Source organism: Eumetopias jubatus, unplaced genomic scaffold (assembly GCF_037043125.1).
Source record: "Eumetopias jubatus isolate StellerSeaLion01/CBP00866 unplaced genomic scaffold, mEumJub1_p1.0 scaffold_4, whole genome shotgun sequence".
Taxonomy (NCBI): Eukaryota; Metazoa; Chordata; class Mammalia; order Carnivora; family Otariidae; genus Eumetopias; species Eumetopias jubatus.
This window is the reverse complement of record NW_028274810.1, coordinates 69,998,679-70,014,338: the sequence shown is the minus strand read 5'-3', so window position 1 is coordinate 70,014,338 and position 15,660 is coordinate 69,998,679. Positions and strand designations below refer to the sequence as shown.

Here is a 15,660-nt window from a genome sequence, read left to right as displayed (position 1 = left end):
CATTCTTAGAAAACTTACCAGAGGAGGCTTCAGTGATGGTCCCTCTTCTCTAGACATGCATTTATTTATTTATTTATTTTTAAAGATCTTATTTGTTTGAGAGAGAGAATGAGATAGAGAGCATGAGAGGGTGGAGGTTCAGGGGGAGAAGCAGACTCCCCGCTGAGCGGGGAGCCCAATGCGGGACTCGATCCTGGGACTCCAGGATCATGACCTGAGCCGAAGGCAGTCTCAACCAACTGAGCCACCCAGGCGCCCTAGACATGCATTTAGTAGAAAGAGCCATTTTGTGGAATTACTCTGCAGTCTAAATTCAGTCTCCAAAACTGCTTAAGTGTCTTATCATTGGCCTTAAATTAGATGTGGTAACAGAAGGGATGGAATTAGATTTTGCCTAAAAAGCTTCAGGTTGTTTTTATTGAGAGCTTCTTGTTTGGTGTGAAAATGACAGGGTTCCCAGCGATAACGGTATAGTTAATGAGGCTGTCAGTTAATTCACTAGCATTCTCTCAGGTTTTTCAAACACGTGCAATAGAAATTGTGCCCACACTGGCTTCTTGGGTGAGGTATTGAGGGCTAAGGTTAAATACAGCACACTTGAATTGGCGTTGACAATCTAGTGAGGCCTTCAAGTGGGTTTTTACGCTATTTATTAAAATAAAGTGCCAAATGATGCCTAAGGAGACAGAGGGAGACACAGACTCATAGTCATTGCCATCTCCGTGTCTTACTTTTCACCGGAAAGAGCAACGCTGCAGGGCAACAGGCAGCGACTGTCCCGGCTCCAGTGGCACCAGCAGAGAGCCGCCAGGTCACTATACTCTGGCTTACAAACTGTGAAGTGTTCTATCAGATTATCACCTCAGAAGGCCCAGATGAGTTGGAAAGTATTGAGAGATCCAAAGTCCTCTTCCTTCCAGCTTACATATCAAATTGGATATAAGGCAATGATAGCTTAAGTTAACTTCAGCAGAAGAGCTTTCTCTCTCAAGTGAGTGAGGACTTTTTCCAATTATATTTAGAAATAAAATTTTAAAACTTAATTTTTAAGGTGGGGGAAAAAGGGAAGAAACAATAACATCTTGGATGGATCTCAAGGACATTATACTTAGTGAAAACCAACTTCAAAAAGTTACACACCGTGGGCAGGCGCCTGGGTGGCTCAGTTGGTTGGGCGACTGCCTTTGGCTCGGGTCATGATCCTGGAGTCCTGAGATCAATTCCCGCATCGGGCTTCCTGCTCAGCGGGGAGTCGGCTTCTCCCTCTGACCCTCCCCCCTCTCGTGTGCTCTCTCAAATAAATAAATAAAATCTTTAAAAAAAAAAGTTACACACCGTGATGCCATTTATATTAACATCCTCAAAATGACAACATTCTAGTGATGGAGAACAGACCACTGGTTGTCAGGGATTAGGGCTGGGGGCGGGGGTGCGGATTGTATTTTAAAAGGACAGCCCTAGGGAGGTTCTTTGTGGTGATGGAACAGTTCTGTATGCTGACTGTGGTGGAGGTTATACAAATCTATAAGTGACAAAATTTCATAGAGTTACACACCAAAAAGTAAATAAATGAGTAGATGTAGAAACTTGTGAAACCTGAAAGGTCTGTGGTTTAGTTACTAATATTGTACCCAACATCAATTTCTTGGTTTTGATCATTTGCTATGGTTATGTAAACTACTATAATTGGGGATCGCTGGGTAAAGGGTATACCTGAACTGTGTTATTATTTTTGTAACTTTCTGGGAGTCAAAAAAGATTTTTCAAAACAAGGAGAGAAGGATATGCTATAGAGGAAAACAGTAAATCTAGACATTTTTATTAAGTTCTATTAAAAAATATGAAAACACTTGAAATACTCAAAGTTTATAAAACACATTCATACTCAATCATTTTATTTTGTGATAGCTAGTGCTGTAAGCTAAAAATGTTACATTAACATCAACCCACCAGACTGCAAAAGCTTTACTTCCACAGAATTTAACCAATATGCATCTTAATTAAGAGAACATCTATACTCATTATATAAAAGATCTTAAAGTTATTTTTAAAAATAAAACTTTCCCCTTAAATTCAGTAAGGGTTGATTTAGCTAATTTAGTCAGGGTCATGATAAGTTTATTTTACGTTATTTCAGGTGATGATAGATGCAGAGATGCAACATGCTAGGAAAATGGAGTTACTTTTCACAATTTACAGCATAAAAGAGCAGTTCAGATTCAGAGTTGGATGGTACTGGTTTACCTAAATTTGTCAAAATAACTGATCTCAGGATTTGTTTAAAAAAGATTGCAGGGATGCTGAACAAGCTCTACTTGAACAGAGCACTTCACCCTCCTCTACAAGTGCACCATCTCATAGACCATCAGGTCAACTGCTCAGCTCTTCATAATCAGCAGCTACCAAAAACAGACTGGCCCCTAGAATGCTTAGGCATCCCCAAACTACCAAAGGCTCTGGCTTCCCTAAGTCTCTTCAAGAGACACCCCATCCTCATGGGAGGTGAGTTTAAGGTTTAAAATAATTTTGGCAACTGTCTGAGCTGCTTTACATCTAAGAAGGTGCCTACTGAATTCATACTACTCATTTGCTTTAAAGTTTCAGGTTTCAAACTTTCGGGAAGAATTTGAGTGTCCTTTTCATTTTCTTTCTCAGGATGTTGGGTAAACTCTGCTTTTCCGGTTCGGAGGTTCATTGCAGGACTTGGCTTAAGGTTTTTTAATAAGAAAGCTGGGTTTTCATTCAATTGCTGGGTTGCTTTTGGCTGAACAACTTCATTTGTAATATTTCTCAATACTGGTGTATCTGCGTGGGTGCTCACGGATTCACAGTTATAATGATTAATTATTTCACAGGCATTCCTAGAAGGTTCTTTTTGACAGTCAAATTGTTCAGGTATGGATGTAAGATTTTGATTCAATAAATGTTCATTCTTGCTATCTGTATTGTTTGGAGGCTCCTCTTCATCTTCACTGTTATCACTGCTTTGTATGAGTCCGTATCTCTTCATATATTTTTTGGTTGCAAATGACATGTTGTTTGGTGAAATTAAACTAAGCCCCACTGTGCTTCTGTCTGTATTAATATGGAGAAGGCTAAAAGATGAGTCGCAGTTATTTTGGTTTGATCGAGTGAGAGATAGTTGTGACAGCTGACTTTCATTTAAATATTTCAGAGCTATAGCATTTGCCTCCATGCTCAAATCCACACCGCTGGGGCTTAAGCCACTCATGCCAACATTAGCAAATGACATGTAGTTTAATCCAGAAATCACTGCTTCAGGGCTGATGCATGCCAACACACTGAAAGACACAAAGGAGTAAGCCATCATTTATCTTATTTTGAGCACCAAAATCATGTTATTCCAAATGTATTCCACTCCATGAAAGTAACAAAAGGTCTTCACTTTAAGCTTCATGGTGCTTTTTTAGGTGAGTGCTCAAACATCTAAGACTTAATGATCCAGATACATTCAAGAGATAAATACGATAAATCAGAAGGTAATCCATGATTCAAAGACTGAAAGTGGAATACAAACTAGTTTTCCTAAATTTATACATCAATCATGGTTTTAAGAATAAATACAGCACCCCAAAATATAAAAGCCATTCAATTTTGGTAATAAAACAAAAATAAAATCAAACAGAAAAAACATCTGATGATATAACATTTACAAGCTTTGGTGAGTAGCTCAGAATATTAAATTGTTCACAGTTGAAGAGATTCCATTTGTAATGAGTGAAAGACATCAACCAGTCTCTGGATATGGACTAATGTATCTCTGTATACACTAATTTTCTTTCATTATGAAGATATAATCTTCAACCCACTTTTGATTGGTGTTATCTCATTAACTAATTGACTTGCCTTTTTCCTTAATACCATAAATACAATAATAGCTGCTAATTTTTATTGATGCCTTATTACATCCCAGGCACTCTGCTAAATATTCAGTATCTCATTTAATCCTCACAGAAGACATCTCGGAGATGTCTTCCCTTTCAAATATTCTGACCTCATTCTCCACTCTCCAACACTTCACATTTGTGTCATTTATTGCAGTTCATATATTTAACTCACATTTTTTATTTATCAACTAACTCCTTCATGAAACCCCATGAGGGCAGGGATTTTTAACATACCCCCCGCCCCCCCCGTTCAATATCCTTGGTGGCTGGAAACAGTCCTGGTACATAGTAGGCACTCATTAAATATTTACTAAAGGAATAAAAGAAGTAAGTACTATTATCTTGATTTTACTGTTGAAAAAACTAAGGAAGAGAGATTTTTAACTGCTTTCCCTAACCTGAACAGCTAGGAACTGAAAAGCTGAGACCAGGTCTGCCCTCTTCTCTGGGGCTCTACAACCACTGTTTCACTATACTATATTCAACAATTTGTATTTTGCCATCAGTTTTTCTGTTCCCTAAACTTAGAATCCTTTGTGTACCATTTGTTGTGGTAAACATTATATTCTGGTCAAAAACATTGATAGGACTTTCCATATCACCCGATATGGAGCTGTTCTATATATGCCAGCCACTCCTGCATCCCTACCACCATAAAACCCAAATAACGACCAGGTATTTTCATTCTGAGAAGCACCTGAAATTTTGAAGAAACTATTTCCAACCACTAATGTTCCTGAAACCAGTGATGTCATCACCAACAATGGAACAGTGTGCTCAATAATGTTGCTCTTTAAAACCACCCTGTAATCTTTCCTTAATGTTCTTGGTACTTTCTGCTTTGGAGACCATCTTAATATGATGGAAGAGATACCAATTTATCTAGACATTCTTCTTTTTTTTTTTTAACAATTTTATTTGAGAGTGAGCGAGTGAGAGAGCACAAGCAGGGAGGGCAGCAGAGGGAGAGGGAGAAGCAGGGAAGGCCGATGCAGGGGGCTCGATTCCAGGACCCTGAGATCATGACCTGAGCTGAAGGCAGACGCTTAACCAACTGAGCCACCAAGCACCCCTAGACATTATTCTTTTATGAAATGTTCATAGCGACATTATCTTCTGAATATAAAATCTTTTTCTACTTTGCCTATTTCTTCAAAATTGTAAGCAATTTGCATAGTAAATCAGGATACCTGTACATGTTAAAATATATATATGTATATCTCTAGAGATAATATTAATGTAAATAATGTGGATAGACAAAAAAAACTTCTAGTTCAAACTTAAATATTTAGAAAAAGGTCTAATTTGAATTAGATTTTCTTTTATAGAATAGCTAAAGAATCTATATAAATCCATAAACCAGTCAATATCAGTTTAGAAGGTTCTTCAAGTTTCATTGTTTGTTTGTTTTTTAGATATTATTTATTTGACAGAGAGAGACACAGCGAGAGAGGGAACACAAGCAGAGGCAGAGGGAGAGGGAGAAGCAGGCTTCCCGCCAAGCAGGGAGCCCGATGCGGGGCTCGATCCCAGGACCCTGGGATCATGACCTGAGCCGAAGCCAGACGCTTAACGACTGAGCCACCCAGGCGCCCCTCTTCAAGTTTCATTGTATAACACAGCTCGCTAGTTTCAATATGGGGTTAGGGAAAACAACATGACTTTGAAAACAAATCAATAATATTCAGAATCAATGCATATAAACACCGGGGTAATTAAAGATGAGAAGCAAAAGGAGGCCATTCCACTAATCAAATCCTAACACCCTTGAGCACAAATATACTATGGTAGAATCTCATTATATGGGCAGTCACAAAAGGATGATGAGAATCCATTTATGTTTGTATATGAGAGTCACAGGCTGACAATCAAGGGAAGCTCAAAAATCATTCCAACTTAAAGATGAAAACCAACCTTAACTTTACTGTCCTGTTTGAATCTCAATTAGTCACCTCCTACTTATCCTACATAGGGTTTTCAACTAATAAGTAGAAAGGAAGAAAGCAACTAAAGAGACTGCTTAAGATCTGTTTTGAATTTGAAAGGAATTGAAAATATGCCTATAGAGGCTGTTGCCAGACACTAAAACCACAATCTCCATCTTCCCTACAATTTCTAGGGTTGTCTAGGACCTTCTTTCATTGCTCTGCTGCCGAATCTCTGCAGTATTCTGGAACAGGAAAGCAGAAAGGAAATCTTTGGGGCACCTGGGTGGCTCAGGTTAAGTGTGTGCCTTCAGCTCAGGTCATGATACCAGGGTCCTGGATCAAGCCCTGCATTGGGCTCCTTCCTCAGTGGGGAGTCTACTTTTCCCTCTCCTCCCCAACCCCCAATGCTCGTATACACTTGCTCTCTCAAGTAAATAAAATCTTAAAACAAAAAAAAAAAAGAAAGAAAGAAAGAAAGGAAATCTTCCTTCCCTTGTCTCAGCTACTTATCTGGTGGGAGGACCTGCTCCTGCAGTCCAGAACTGGAACATGAAATAAGTTTTCAAATAGGTACAATGACAAAGAATAGGTGGTATAGAGAACTAGGGGGAACAGTGTGGACTGTAAGAATTGTACAGTACTTTCTTGGAATACTAAACTAATTTCTAACACTATTTCTACAGGACAATGTACCTTAAATTCTAAACAACTGCCTTATGAACTTTAAGCATACCAGTTACATATCATACTCATATGTGTTAAAAGATAACAAGACCATAAATAGTGACAATAAATACTACAAAGGTGCTAAAAAATAAAGCATTCACTGTAAGCTTCAGTGATGACCCAAACAGTTGGGATTTCACTAATTTAGCAAATGACTCATGGGAGGCCCACCAAATGTGGTAGAAGAAAAGAGGATTCAGAGATATATAAAGCTCATGATCTTGCTGGAAAGACCATCACAAGAACATGCTATAATCTACTAGGAACAAGGTCTTCTGACTAAAAACGTCAATATTCTGGGGAGGGGTCCAGGGAACCTTGACAAAGGAGGTATCATGTGCATTCAGTTTTGAAGGACAGATAAGAGGATCTGGCAGGCAGAAAGGTCAAAAAGAGTATTCCAGGTAAAAGTAACAGCAAAGAACCTTGCAAATACCAATGCTGCGTAAGCTGGAAGTTGGTAGAGAGTGATAGATTATACTGAGTTTAAGACAAACTGTGAAACAATGTGAATTAATTAGGTATTTAGATGGTCTTATGTTTGGAGTATTCTCCTAGCCTAAAATTAATGACAGACAAAATCTGACTTCTATGTGTTAGAAACAGTTTCAGTGTAGTTTCATTTTTAAACTTTTCTTTTTAAAAAGTTTATTGACTGATTGATTGATTGATTGGGGAGTCTGAGGGAGAGAGTCTCAGGTAGACTCCACACTGAAATGGTGCCCAATGGAGAACTTGATCTCATGACCCCGAGATCACAACCTGAGCTGAAACAGAGTCAGACGGTTACCCAACTGTGCCACCACGTGCCCCAGTTTCATTTTTAATAATATGTAGAACCCATTAATAATCAATAAAACATAAATTAAGAATAGCTTAAGATATTTTTGGTCTAAATTAGCACACATCTTTTAAAAGGGCAATTTTTGGCACTTGGGTGGTGCAGTTGGGCGTCTGGTTCTTGGTTTTGGTTCAGGTCATGATCTCAGGGTCATGAGATCGAGTCCTGCATCAGGCTCCACACTCAGCACAGAGTCTGCTTGTTCTTCTCCCTCCCCTTCGCCCCCCCTAAAATCTTAAAAAGGGCAATTTTAATATGGGGTAATTATAATACAGTACGAAAATACTGCTGTTAGCTACCTCTCCTACGTGCTTCTACAACGAACTGTATCTGTCCTTTTCAAAGGAGGCAACGGATTATATTATAGTTGACTATCTGTGTGTCTTCTCCACTACACTATGAGCTCTGTGAGGGCAAAGATGTCTTCAACAGGTTTTCTTGTATGCCATAATGTCTCTCAGAGCTGGCTCAAAATAGAAGTTCAATATGTATTTATTAAAGTGAAATGAGTGAAAGTACTGGTGAAATAGTAAGACATATAGCTGGTAAGACTGCAAAACCTTACTCTTTCAAAAAGCAATGTAGCAACAGCTTTAACATTTTCCTACCTTTTTGACTTAGCCTTCCCATTTCTGAGTCTCTAAAGAAATAATCCTAAAACTAAAAAAATGCAATCTTTGCAAAAAGATGTTCATCATAGCAACATTTAAAATAGTAAGAAACTGGGGCACCTGACTGGCTCAGTCAGTTAAGCATCCGACTCTTGATCTCAGTGCAGGTGTAGTTCAAGCTAGGCATGGAGCCCACTTAAAAAAAAAAAAAAGTAAGAAACTGGGGTGCCTGGCTGGCTCAGACAGTAGAGCATGTGACTCTTGATCTCAGGGTTGTAAGTTCAAGCTCCACGTTGGGTGTCAAGATTACTTAAAAATGAAAATCTTTAAAAAATAAAAATAAAAAAGTAATTTAAGAAATTGAAACTAACTTCACAAGTTCTTTTCAGTTCTGACAAGAGGAGAAGGGTAAGGTAAACAAATGCTATGTCCCACTTAATGGATTATTATATCCCTATTAAATATGATGCTTAGACAGGGTTACAACAACTTGGAAACATTTCCTAATGTAAAGCTAAAAAAAATTTTGGGTTTTTTTTTGGTAGACACAGCATGGTCAAAACATGTACCACCATGTTTATTAATTAAATAAGCAGTAAGCAATAGAGCAAAACAGTAACAAAACAAAACAACTTTGGAGTTTGCAGTTAGAGAAGAGTAGGTTTAAAATCATAGCTATGGGGCCTTGAGCAAATTGATACTTAATTTCCTTATCTATAAAACAGGAGTAATAGTGTCTACCACACAGATTACTGTTAAGGATTAAATGAAAAATAGTGCATAGGCGATAGTCCAAGATGGTGGAGGAGTAGGAGAACTTAGTTTCATCTGCTCCCAGGAATTCAGCTGGATAGCCATCAAATCACCTGCAAATTCAACCGGTGATCAAAGAAAAGGAGAGCTGCAAATCTACAAATAGAAAAGTGACCACTTTCTGCAAGGTAGGAGGTGCAGAGAAGTGAATCCGAGGTGATATATGGGAGGATAAACCGTAGAGGGGAGGGGGCTTCTGTCAGCCAGCTACCGGCAGGTGATAGGGCACTAAATCAGAACTTTCAGAAGTCTGCTCCGGTGAGGGACATCGGGGCCTGAAAAGTGCTCAGGTGGGTAAACAGGGCGGAATCCTAGGTGGGACAGCATGGTCTCAGGATGACACCGGCTGGGCTCAAAATAAGCATAGAAGACACTACACAATCCCTTTCTAGAAAAATAAAAGAACTAAAAATCTAATCAAGTCAAAATTAAAAAGGCTATTAATGAGATGCAATAAAAAATGGAGGCTCTAACTGCTAGGATAAATGAGGAAGAAAAGAATTAGTGATATAGAAGACAAAATGACAGAGAATAAAGAAGCTGAGAAAAAGAAAGATAAACAAATACCGGATCATGAGGGGAGAATTCAAGAGATAAGTGATACCATAAAGCAAAACAATATTATAACAATTGGAATCCCAAAAGAAGAGGAAAGAGAGAGAGGGGCAGAAGATATATTGGAGCAAATTATAGCTGAGAACTTCCCTAATCTGGGGAAGGAAACAGGCATTCAAGTTCAGGAGGCACAGAGAACACCCTCAAATCAATAAAAAGAGTCAACACCTTGACATAATAGTGAAACTTGCAAATCTCAGAGACAAAGAGAAAATCCTGAAAGCAGCTCAGGACAAGAGGTCTGTAACCCATAAGGGTAGAAACATTAGACTGGCAGTAGGCCTATCCACGGAGACCTGCCAGGCCAGAAAGGAGTGACATGATATATTCAGGGTGCTAAATGAGAAAATAAGCAGTCAAGAATACTTTATCCAGTAAGGATGTCATTCAAAATAGGAGGAGAGATAAAAAGCCTCCAGGACAAACAGAAACTAAAAGAATTTGTGATCACTAAACCAGCCTTGCAAGAAATATTAAAGGGGATCCTTTAAGCGAAGAGACAGGCCAAAAGTAACAGAGACCAGAAAGGAATAGAGACAATATACAGAAACAGTGACTTTACAGGTAATACAATGGCACTAAATTCCCAACCTTTGACAGTTACTCTGAATATAAATGGGCTAATTGCCCCAATCAAAAGACACAGGGTACTGGATTAGATAAAAGAGCAAGACGCATCGATATGCTGTCTGTCAGCAAGAGACTCATTTTAGACCCAAAGACACCTCCAGATTTAAAGTAGGGGGTAGAAAACCATTTATCATGCTAATGATATCAAAAGAAAGCTGGGGTAGCAATCCTTATATCAGACAAATTAGATCTTAAACCAAAGACTGTAGTAAGAGATGAGGAAGGACACTATATCATAAAGGGTCTATCCAACAGGAAGATCTAACAATTGTAAATATTTATGCCCCTAACATGGGAGCAGCCAATTATATAAACCAATTAACAAAATTAAAGAAACACACTGATAATAATACAATAAGAAATAGTAGGGGACTTTAACACACCATTCACAGCAATGGACAGATCATCTAAGCAGAATATCAACAAGGAAACAAGGGTTTTGAATGACACACTGGACCAGATGGCCTTCACAGATACGCTCAGAGTATATTCCATCCTAAAGCAACAGAATACACATTCTTCTCGAGTGCACATGGACCATTCTGCAGAACAGATGATATACTGGGTCACATCAGGTCTCAACTGGTACCAAAAGATCGGGATCATTCCCTGCATATTTTCACACCACAGTGCTGGAACTCAATCACAAGAGGAAATTTGGAAAGAACTCAAATACATGGAGGCTAAAGAGCATCCTACTAAAGAACAGGTCAACAAGGAAATTGAAGATTTTTTTTTTTTAAAGTCATGGAAACAAATGAAAATACAACTGTTCAAAACCTTTGGGATGCAGCAAAGGTGGTCCCAGGAGGGAAGTATGTAACAATACAAACTTTTCTCAAGAAATAAGAAAGGTCTCAAAAACACAACCTAACCTTACACCTAAAGGAGCTGGAGAAAGAACAGCAAATAAAGCCTAAACCCAGTGGGAGAAGAGAACTAATAAAGATTAGAGCAGAAATCAATGAAATAGAAACCAAAAGAACAGTAGAACAGATCAAGGAAACTAGGAGCTGGTTCTTTCAAAGAATTAATAAGATCGACAAACGCCTGGCCAGACTTAATTAAAAAGAAAAGAGAAAGGACCAAAATAAATAAAATCATGAATGAAAGGGGCAAAATCACAACCAACACCAAAGAAATACAATTATAAGAACATATGATGAGCAGCTATTATGCCAACAAATTAGGCAATCTGGAAGAAATGGATGCATTCCTAGAGATGTATAAACTCCCAAAACTGAAACAGGAAGAAATAGAAAACCTGAACAGACCCATAATCAGCAAGGAAACTGAAGCAGCAATCAAAAATCTGCCAACAAATAAGAGCCCAGGGCTGGATGGCTTCCCAGGGGAATTCTGCCAAGCATTTAAAGAAGAATTAATACTTACTCTTCTGAAGCTGTTTCAAAAAGTAGAAATGAAAGGAAAACTTTCAAACTCTTTCTATGAGGCCAGCATTACCTTGATCCCAAAACCAAAGACCTTACCAAAAAGGAGTATGACAGAACAATATCCCTGATGAACATGGATGCAAAAATTCTTACCAAAATACTAGCCAATAGGATCCAACAGTACATTAAAAGGATTATTCACAACCAAGTGGGATTTATTCCTGGGTTGCAAGGGTGGTTCAACATCCGCAAATCAATCAATGTGATACAATACATAAATAAAAGGACAAGAACCCTATGATCCTTCCAACAGATGCAGAAAAAGCATTCGACAAAGTACAGCATCCTTTCCTGATTAAAACTCTTCATAGTGTAGGGATAGAGGGAACATACCTCAGTATCATAAAAGCCATCTATGAAAAGTCCACAGTGCATATCATTCTCAATAGGGCAAAACAGAGTTTTCCCCCTAAGATCAGGAACATGGCAGGGATGTCCACTATCATCACCATTGCTATTCAACATAGTACTAGAAGTCCTAGCTTCAGCAATCAGACAACAAAAAGAAACAAAAGGCATCTGAATCAGCAAAGAAGTCAAACTCTCACTCTTTGCAGATGACATGATACTCTATGTGGAAAATCCAAAACTCCACCCCTAGAACTCATTCAGGAATTCAGCAAAGTGGCAGGATATAAAATCAATGCACAGAAATCAGTTGCATTTCTATACACCAATGGTGAGAGAGAAGAAAGAGAAATTAAGGAGTCGATCCCATTTACAATTGCCCAAAACCTAAGATACCTAGGAATAAACCTAACCAAAGAGACAAAGGATTGTACTAGAACACTCAGGAAAGAAACTGAGGAAGACAAAATGAAATGGGAAAACGTTCCATGTTCATGGATTGGAAGAACAAATATCATTAAAATGTCTATGCTACCTAGAGCAATCTACACATTCAATGCAATCCCTATCAAAATACCATCAACTTTTTTCATAGAGCTGGAACAAATAATCCTAAAATCTGTATGGAATCACAACAGACCCCGAACAGCCCAAGCAATTCTGAAAAAGAAAGCCAAAACCGGTGGCATCACAGTTCTGGACTGGAGGCATCACGATTCCGGATTTCAAGCTCTATTACAAAGCTGTCATCATCAAGACAGTATGGTACTGGCACAAAAAAGAGACACACAGATCAATGGAATAGAATAGAGAACCCAGAAATGGACCCACAACTATATGGTCAACTAATCCTTGAAAAAGTAATAAAGACTATCTGATGGAAAAGACAGTCTCTTCAACAAATGGTGTTGGGAAAACTGGATTGCAACATGCAGAAGAATGAAACTGGACCACTTTCTTACACCATACACAAAAAGAAATTCAAAATGGATGAAAAACCTACATGTGAGACAGGAATACATCAAAATCCTAGAGGAGAACACAGGCAGCAACCTCTTTGACCTTGGCCACAGTAACTTCTTGCTAGACCCATCTCCAAAGGCAAGGGAAACAAAGGCAAAAATGAACTACTGGGACCTCATCAAGATAAAAAGCTTTTGCACAGCAAAGAAAAAAGTTAACCATCTGACTCTGGCTCAGGTCATGATCCCAGAGTCCTGGGATCGAGCCCCGCACTGGGCTCCCTGCTCACAGGGGAGTCTACTTCTCCCTCTGCCCCTTCCCCTGCTCATGCTCTCTCTCTAATAAATAAAAATAAAATCTAAAAACAAAATAATTTTAGATAAAGAATAAAAGGAAAAACAAAAGTAAAGCTTTCATAATAAATGAGTTTGGTATGGATACAGTTTTTTCCTATATTTTACAAAGTAAGTTTATATTACCTTGACAATGAAAACAAAACAAATAGCAAACTCTATTTCCAAAGCTCTACAATATTTTATACAACTTATACCGTATGACTTAAAAAATTTTTTTTCATATGAAGATATAGCTATGTTACTGTTAGGTTTTTGCCAGCCTACCCCTCTATGGAAATACTTAATTTAATATATTGCTTTGAACTGAAAACAATTTTTTTTCATATTGGCTTTCACTTCCTTGAGAAAATTATCTTATACGAAGTTAAAATCCTATCTATGAACGTATATCCATGAGTTTTTCAATTTTAAAAATGGATAAAGATCACAATATTAAAATGCTTAAAGAAAACATTTCTTAAATTGTATATATAGTAAAACTGCAACTGTTTCTTAAAAAGCTGATTTTCTTCAGATGTTGTAAGTTCAATGACATTTTCTTCATTTTCTAAAACACCAACCCTGAGCATGTATACTTTTCATAGTATAAATTTATAATGTAAATTATTATTTAAATAAAGAACAGAATAATCCTGATTAAAACAATGACTACCCCACACTGATAAATCAAAAAGACTTTACTTTCCATTTCATTCTAAAGCATCTAAAATACCAATCAAGTTCATTATATACTAGAAATTTATTATTTCCAATGTATCACTGTAAAGACATTAAAACTGGGTAACCACTCTGAAGAAATAATTACTTAAAATCTTCCTCCCCACCCCCGGCAAAGGCACCACACCAAAATACACTGTTCCACACAGATAGCAGGGTGATTTGTATATTCCAACATGCATTACGTAGCCGCCATCTCACAGTATTTAGATAAAACCTTCAAAAATGCTAGCCTTAACTCTCTTACACTGTTGGTAGGAATGTGAATTGGTACAACTATTTTGGCTGGCAATGGCAGCAACTACCAAAACTTTAAATGCACATATCCTTTGATCCTGCCTACTTCTAAAAGTTTATCCAACAAATATACTTTTTATCCAACAAATATACAAATTCCTATAGAATTATGTTTACTTAGCATTGTTTGAGATAAGAAATAAGAGATTCAGCCTAAAAGTCCATTAACAGAGGACAGGTTCACTATCTGATAGTATATGGGTACAACAGAATATTATGCAGCTGTTTAAATGCATGCAAAAGAACTGCATATACATATAAATAAAAGACATAATTTTAAGCAAACAAAACAAAAGAAATAAATTGCAATACTCTTCAAACCCACATACACTTGAACATGCATGGAACAATTCTACAGAATACAAAAGAAACAGTTAAGAGAAGTAACCTTGGGGGGAGGTCAGATTGAGGAATTTGGGGAGTTGGAACTTTTACATTTTACCTGATATTCTTGTGTGTTATTTAATACTTTCTTAAATCATGAGACTGTATTACTTTTACAACTAGAAAACAATAAAAATAATTAACAGGAAACATGCTAATCTTAATATAATTTGCAGATTTTAAAAACAAGTATGTGCTAAATCATCTTTGATGAAGAGGAATCTGAACAGAAGAACATGGCTAATTGTAATTGGTAAGCAAAAAGTAAGCTTTGTAGGACTATACTGTTCAAAACACATTCCTAAGGAAAGGAATGTTTTTGCCTTTTAGATGGTACAACTGCATAACTGAATATCCAGTAGCTGACACAGACCCTATCACCTCCAGGAAGACCTTCCAAACACCAGAAATGAGTAAGAGTCCATTTCTTTCTCCAAGACTCCCAGAGCATTTTGTTGGCATCTTCACCCAACACCCCACAATATCTCTTATGTATGTAAAACCCACTCTTCTACTATAGGGTAGAGATGGTTTGTTATCACACACATAGTAGGCCCTGAATAAATGATGAATCAACTGAATTGAGTGGCAAGCTTATACCTTTTTCTCATAAGATTGCTGCAATACACCTAAATTTTTTTCATCTTTTTTAAAAAATGTATTTATTTGTCAGAGTGAGAGAGAGAGAGCATGCCCAAGCAGGGGGAGAAGCAGGCTCCCTAAGCAAGGAGCCTGATGTGGGACTCAGTCTTAGGACCCTGAGATCATGAACTGAGCCAAAGAGAGATGTTTAACAGACTGAGCCACCCAGGCGTCCCCTAAAATTTTTTCATCTTTTAAAACAAGCTTTATTACACAACTATATGATGCATCTAATCGATTACTTGACAAAACAGGAGAGACTATCCGATGGAAAAGACAGTCTCTTCAATGAAAGGTGTTAGGAAAACTGGATAGCAACATGCAGAAGAATGAAGTTGGACCACTTTCTTATACCATATGCAAAAAAATAAATTCAAGATGGATGAAAGACCTAAATGTGGGACAGGAAACCATTGAAATCCTAGAG

At 37.7% G+C, this 15,660-nt stretch overlaps 1 protein-coding gene across 5 annotated transcripts in view; it reads right to left on the bottom strand.

Moving 5' to 3' along the window:
* Window positions 1-1,878: 1,878 nt before the first annotated feature.
* STIL (STIL centriolar assembly protein) overlaps window positions 1,879-15,660 on the bottom strand; it is a 72,781-nt gene continuing 58,999 nt past the window's right edge. For all 5 annotated transcript variants that reach the window (XM_028106955.2, XM_028106957.2, XM_028106958.2 and 2 more), the window contains one exon: window positions 1,879-3,302. In XM_028106955.2, coding sequence (XP_027962756.1) covers window positions 2,516-3,302 — 787 coding nt within the window. In that variant the 3' untranslated portion in view covers window positions 1,879-2,515. The remainder of the gene's footprint in view (window positions 3,303-15,660) is intronic.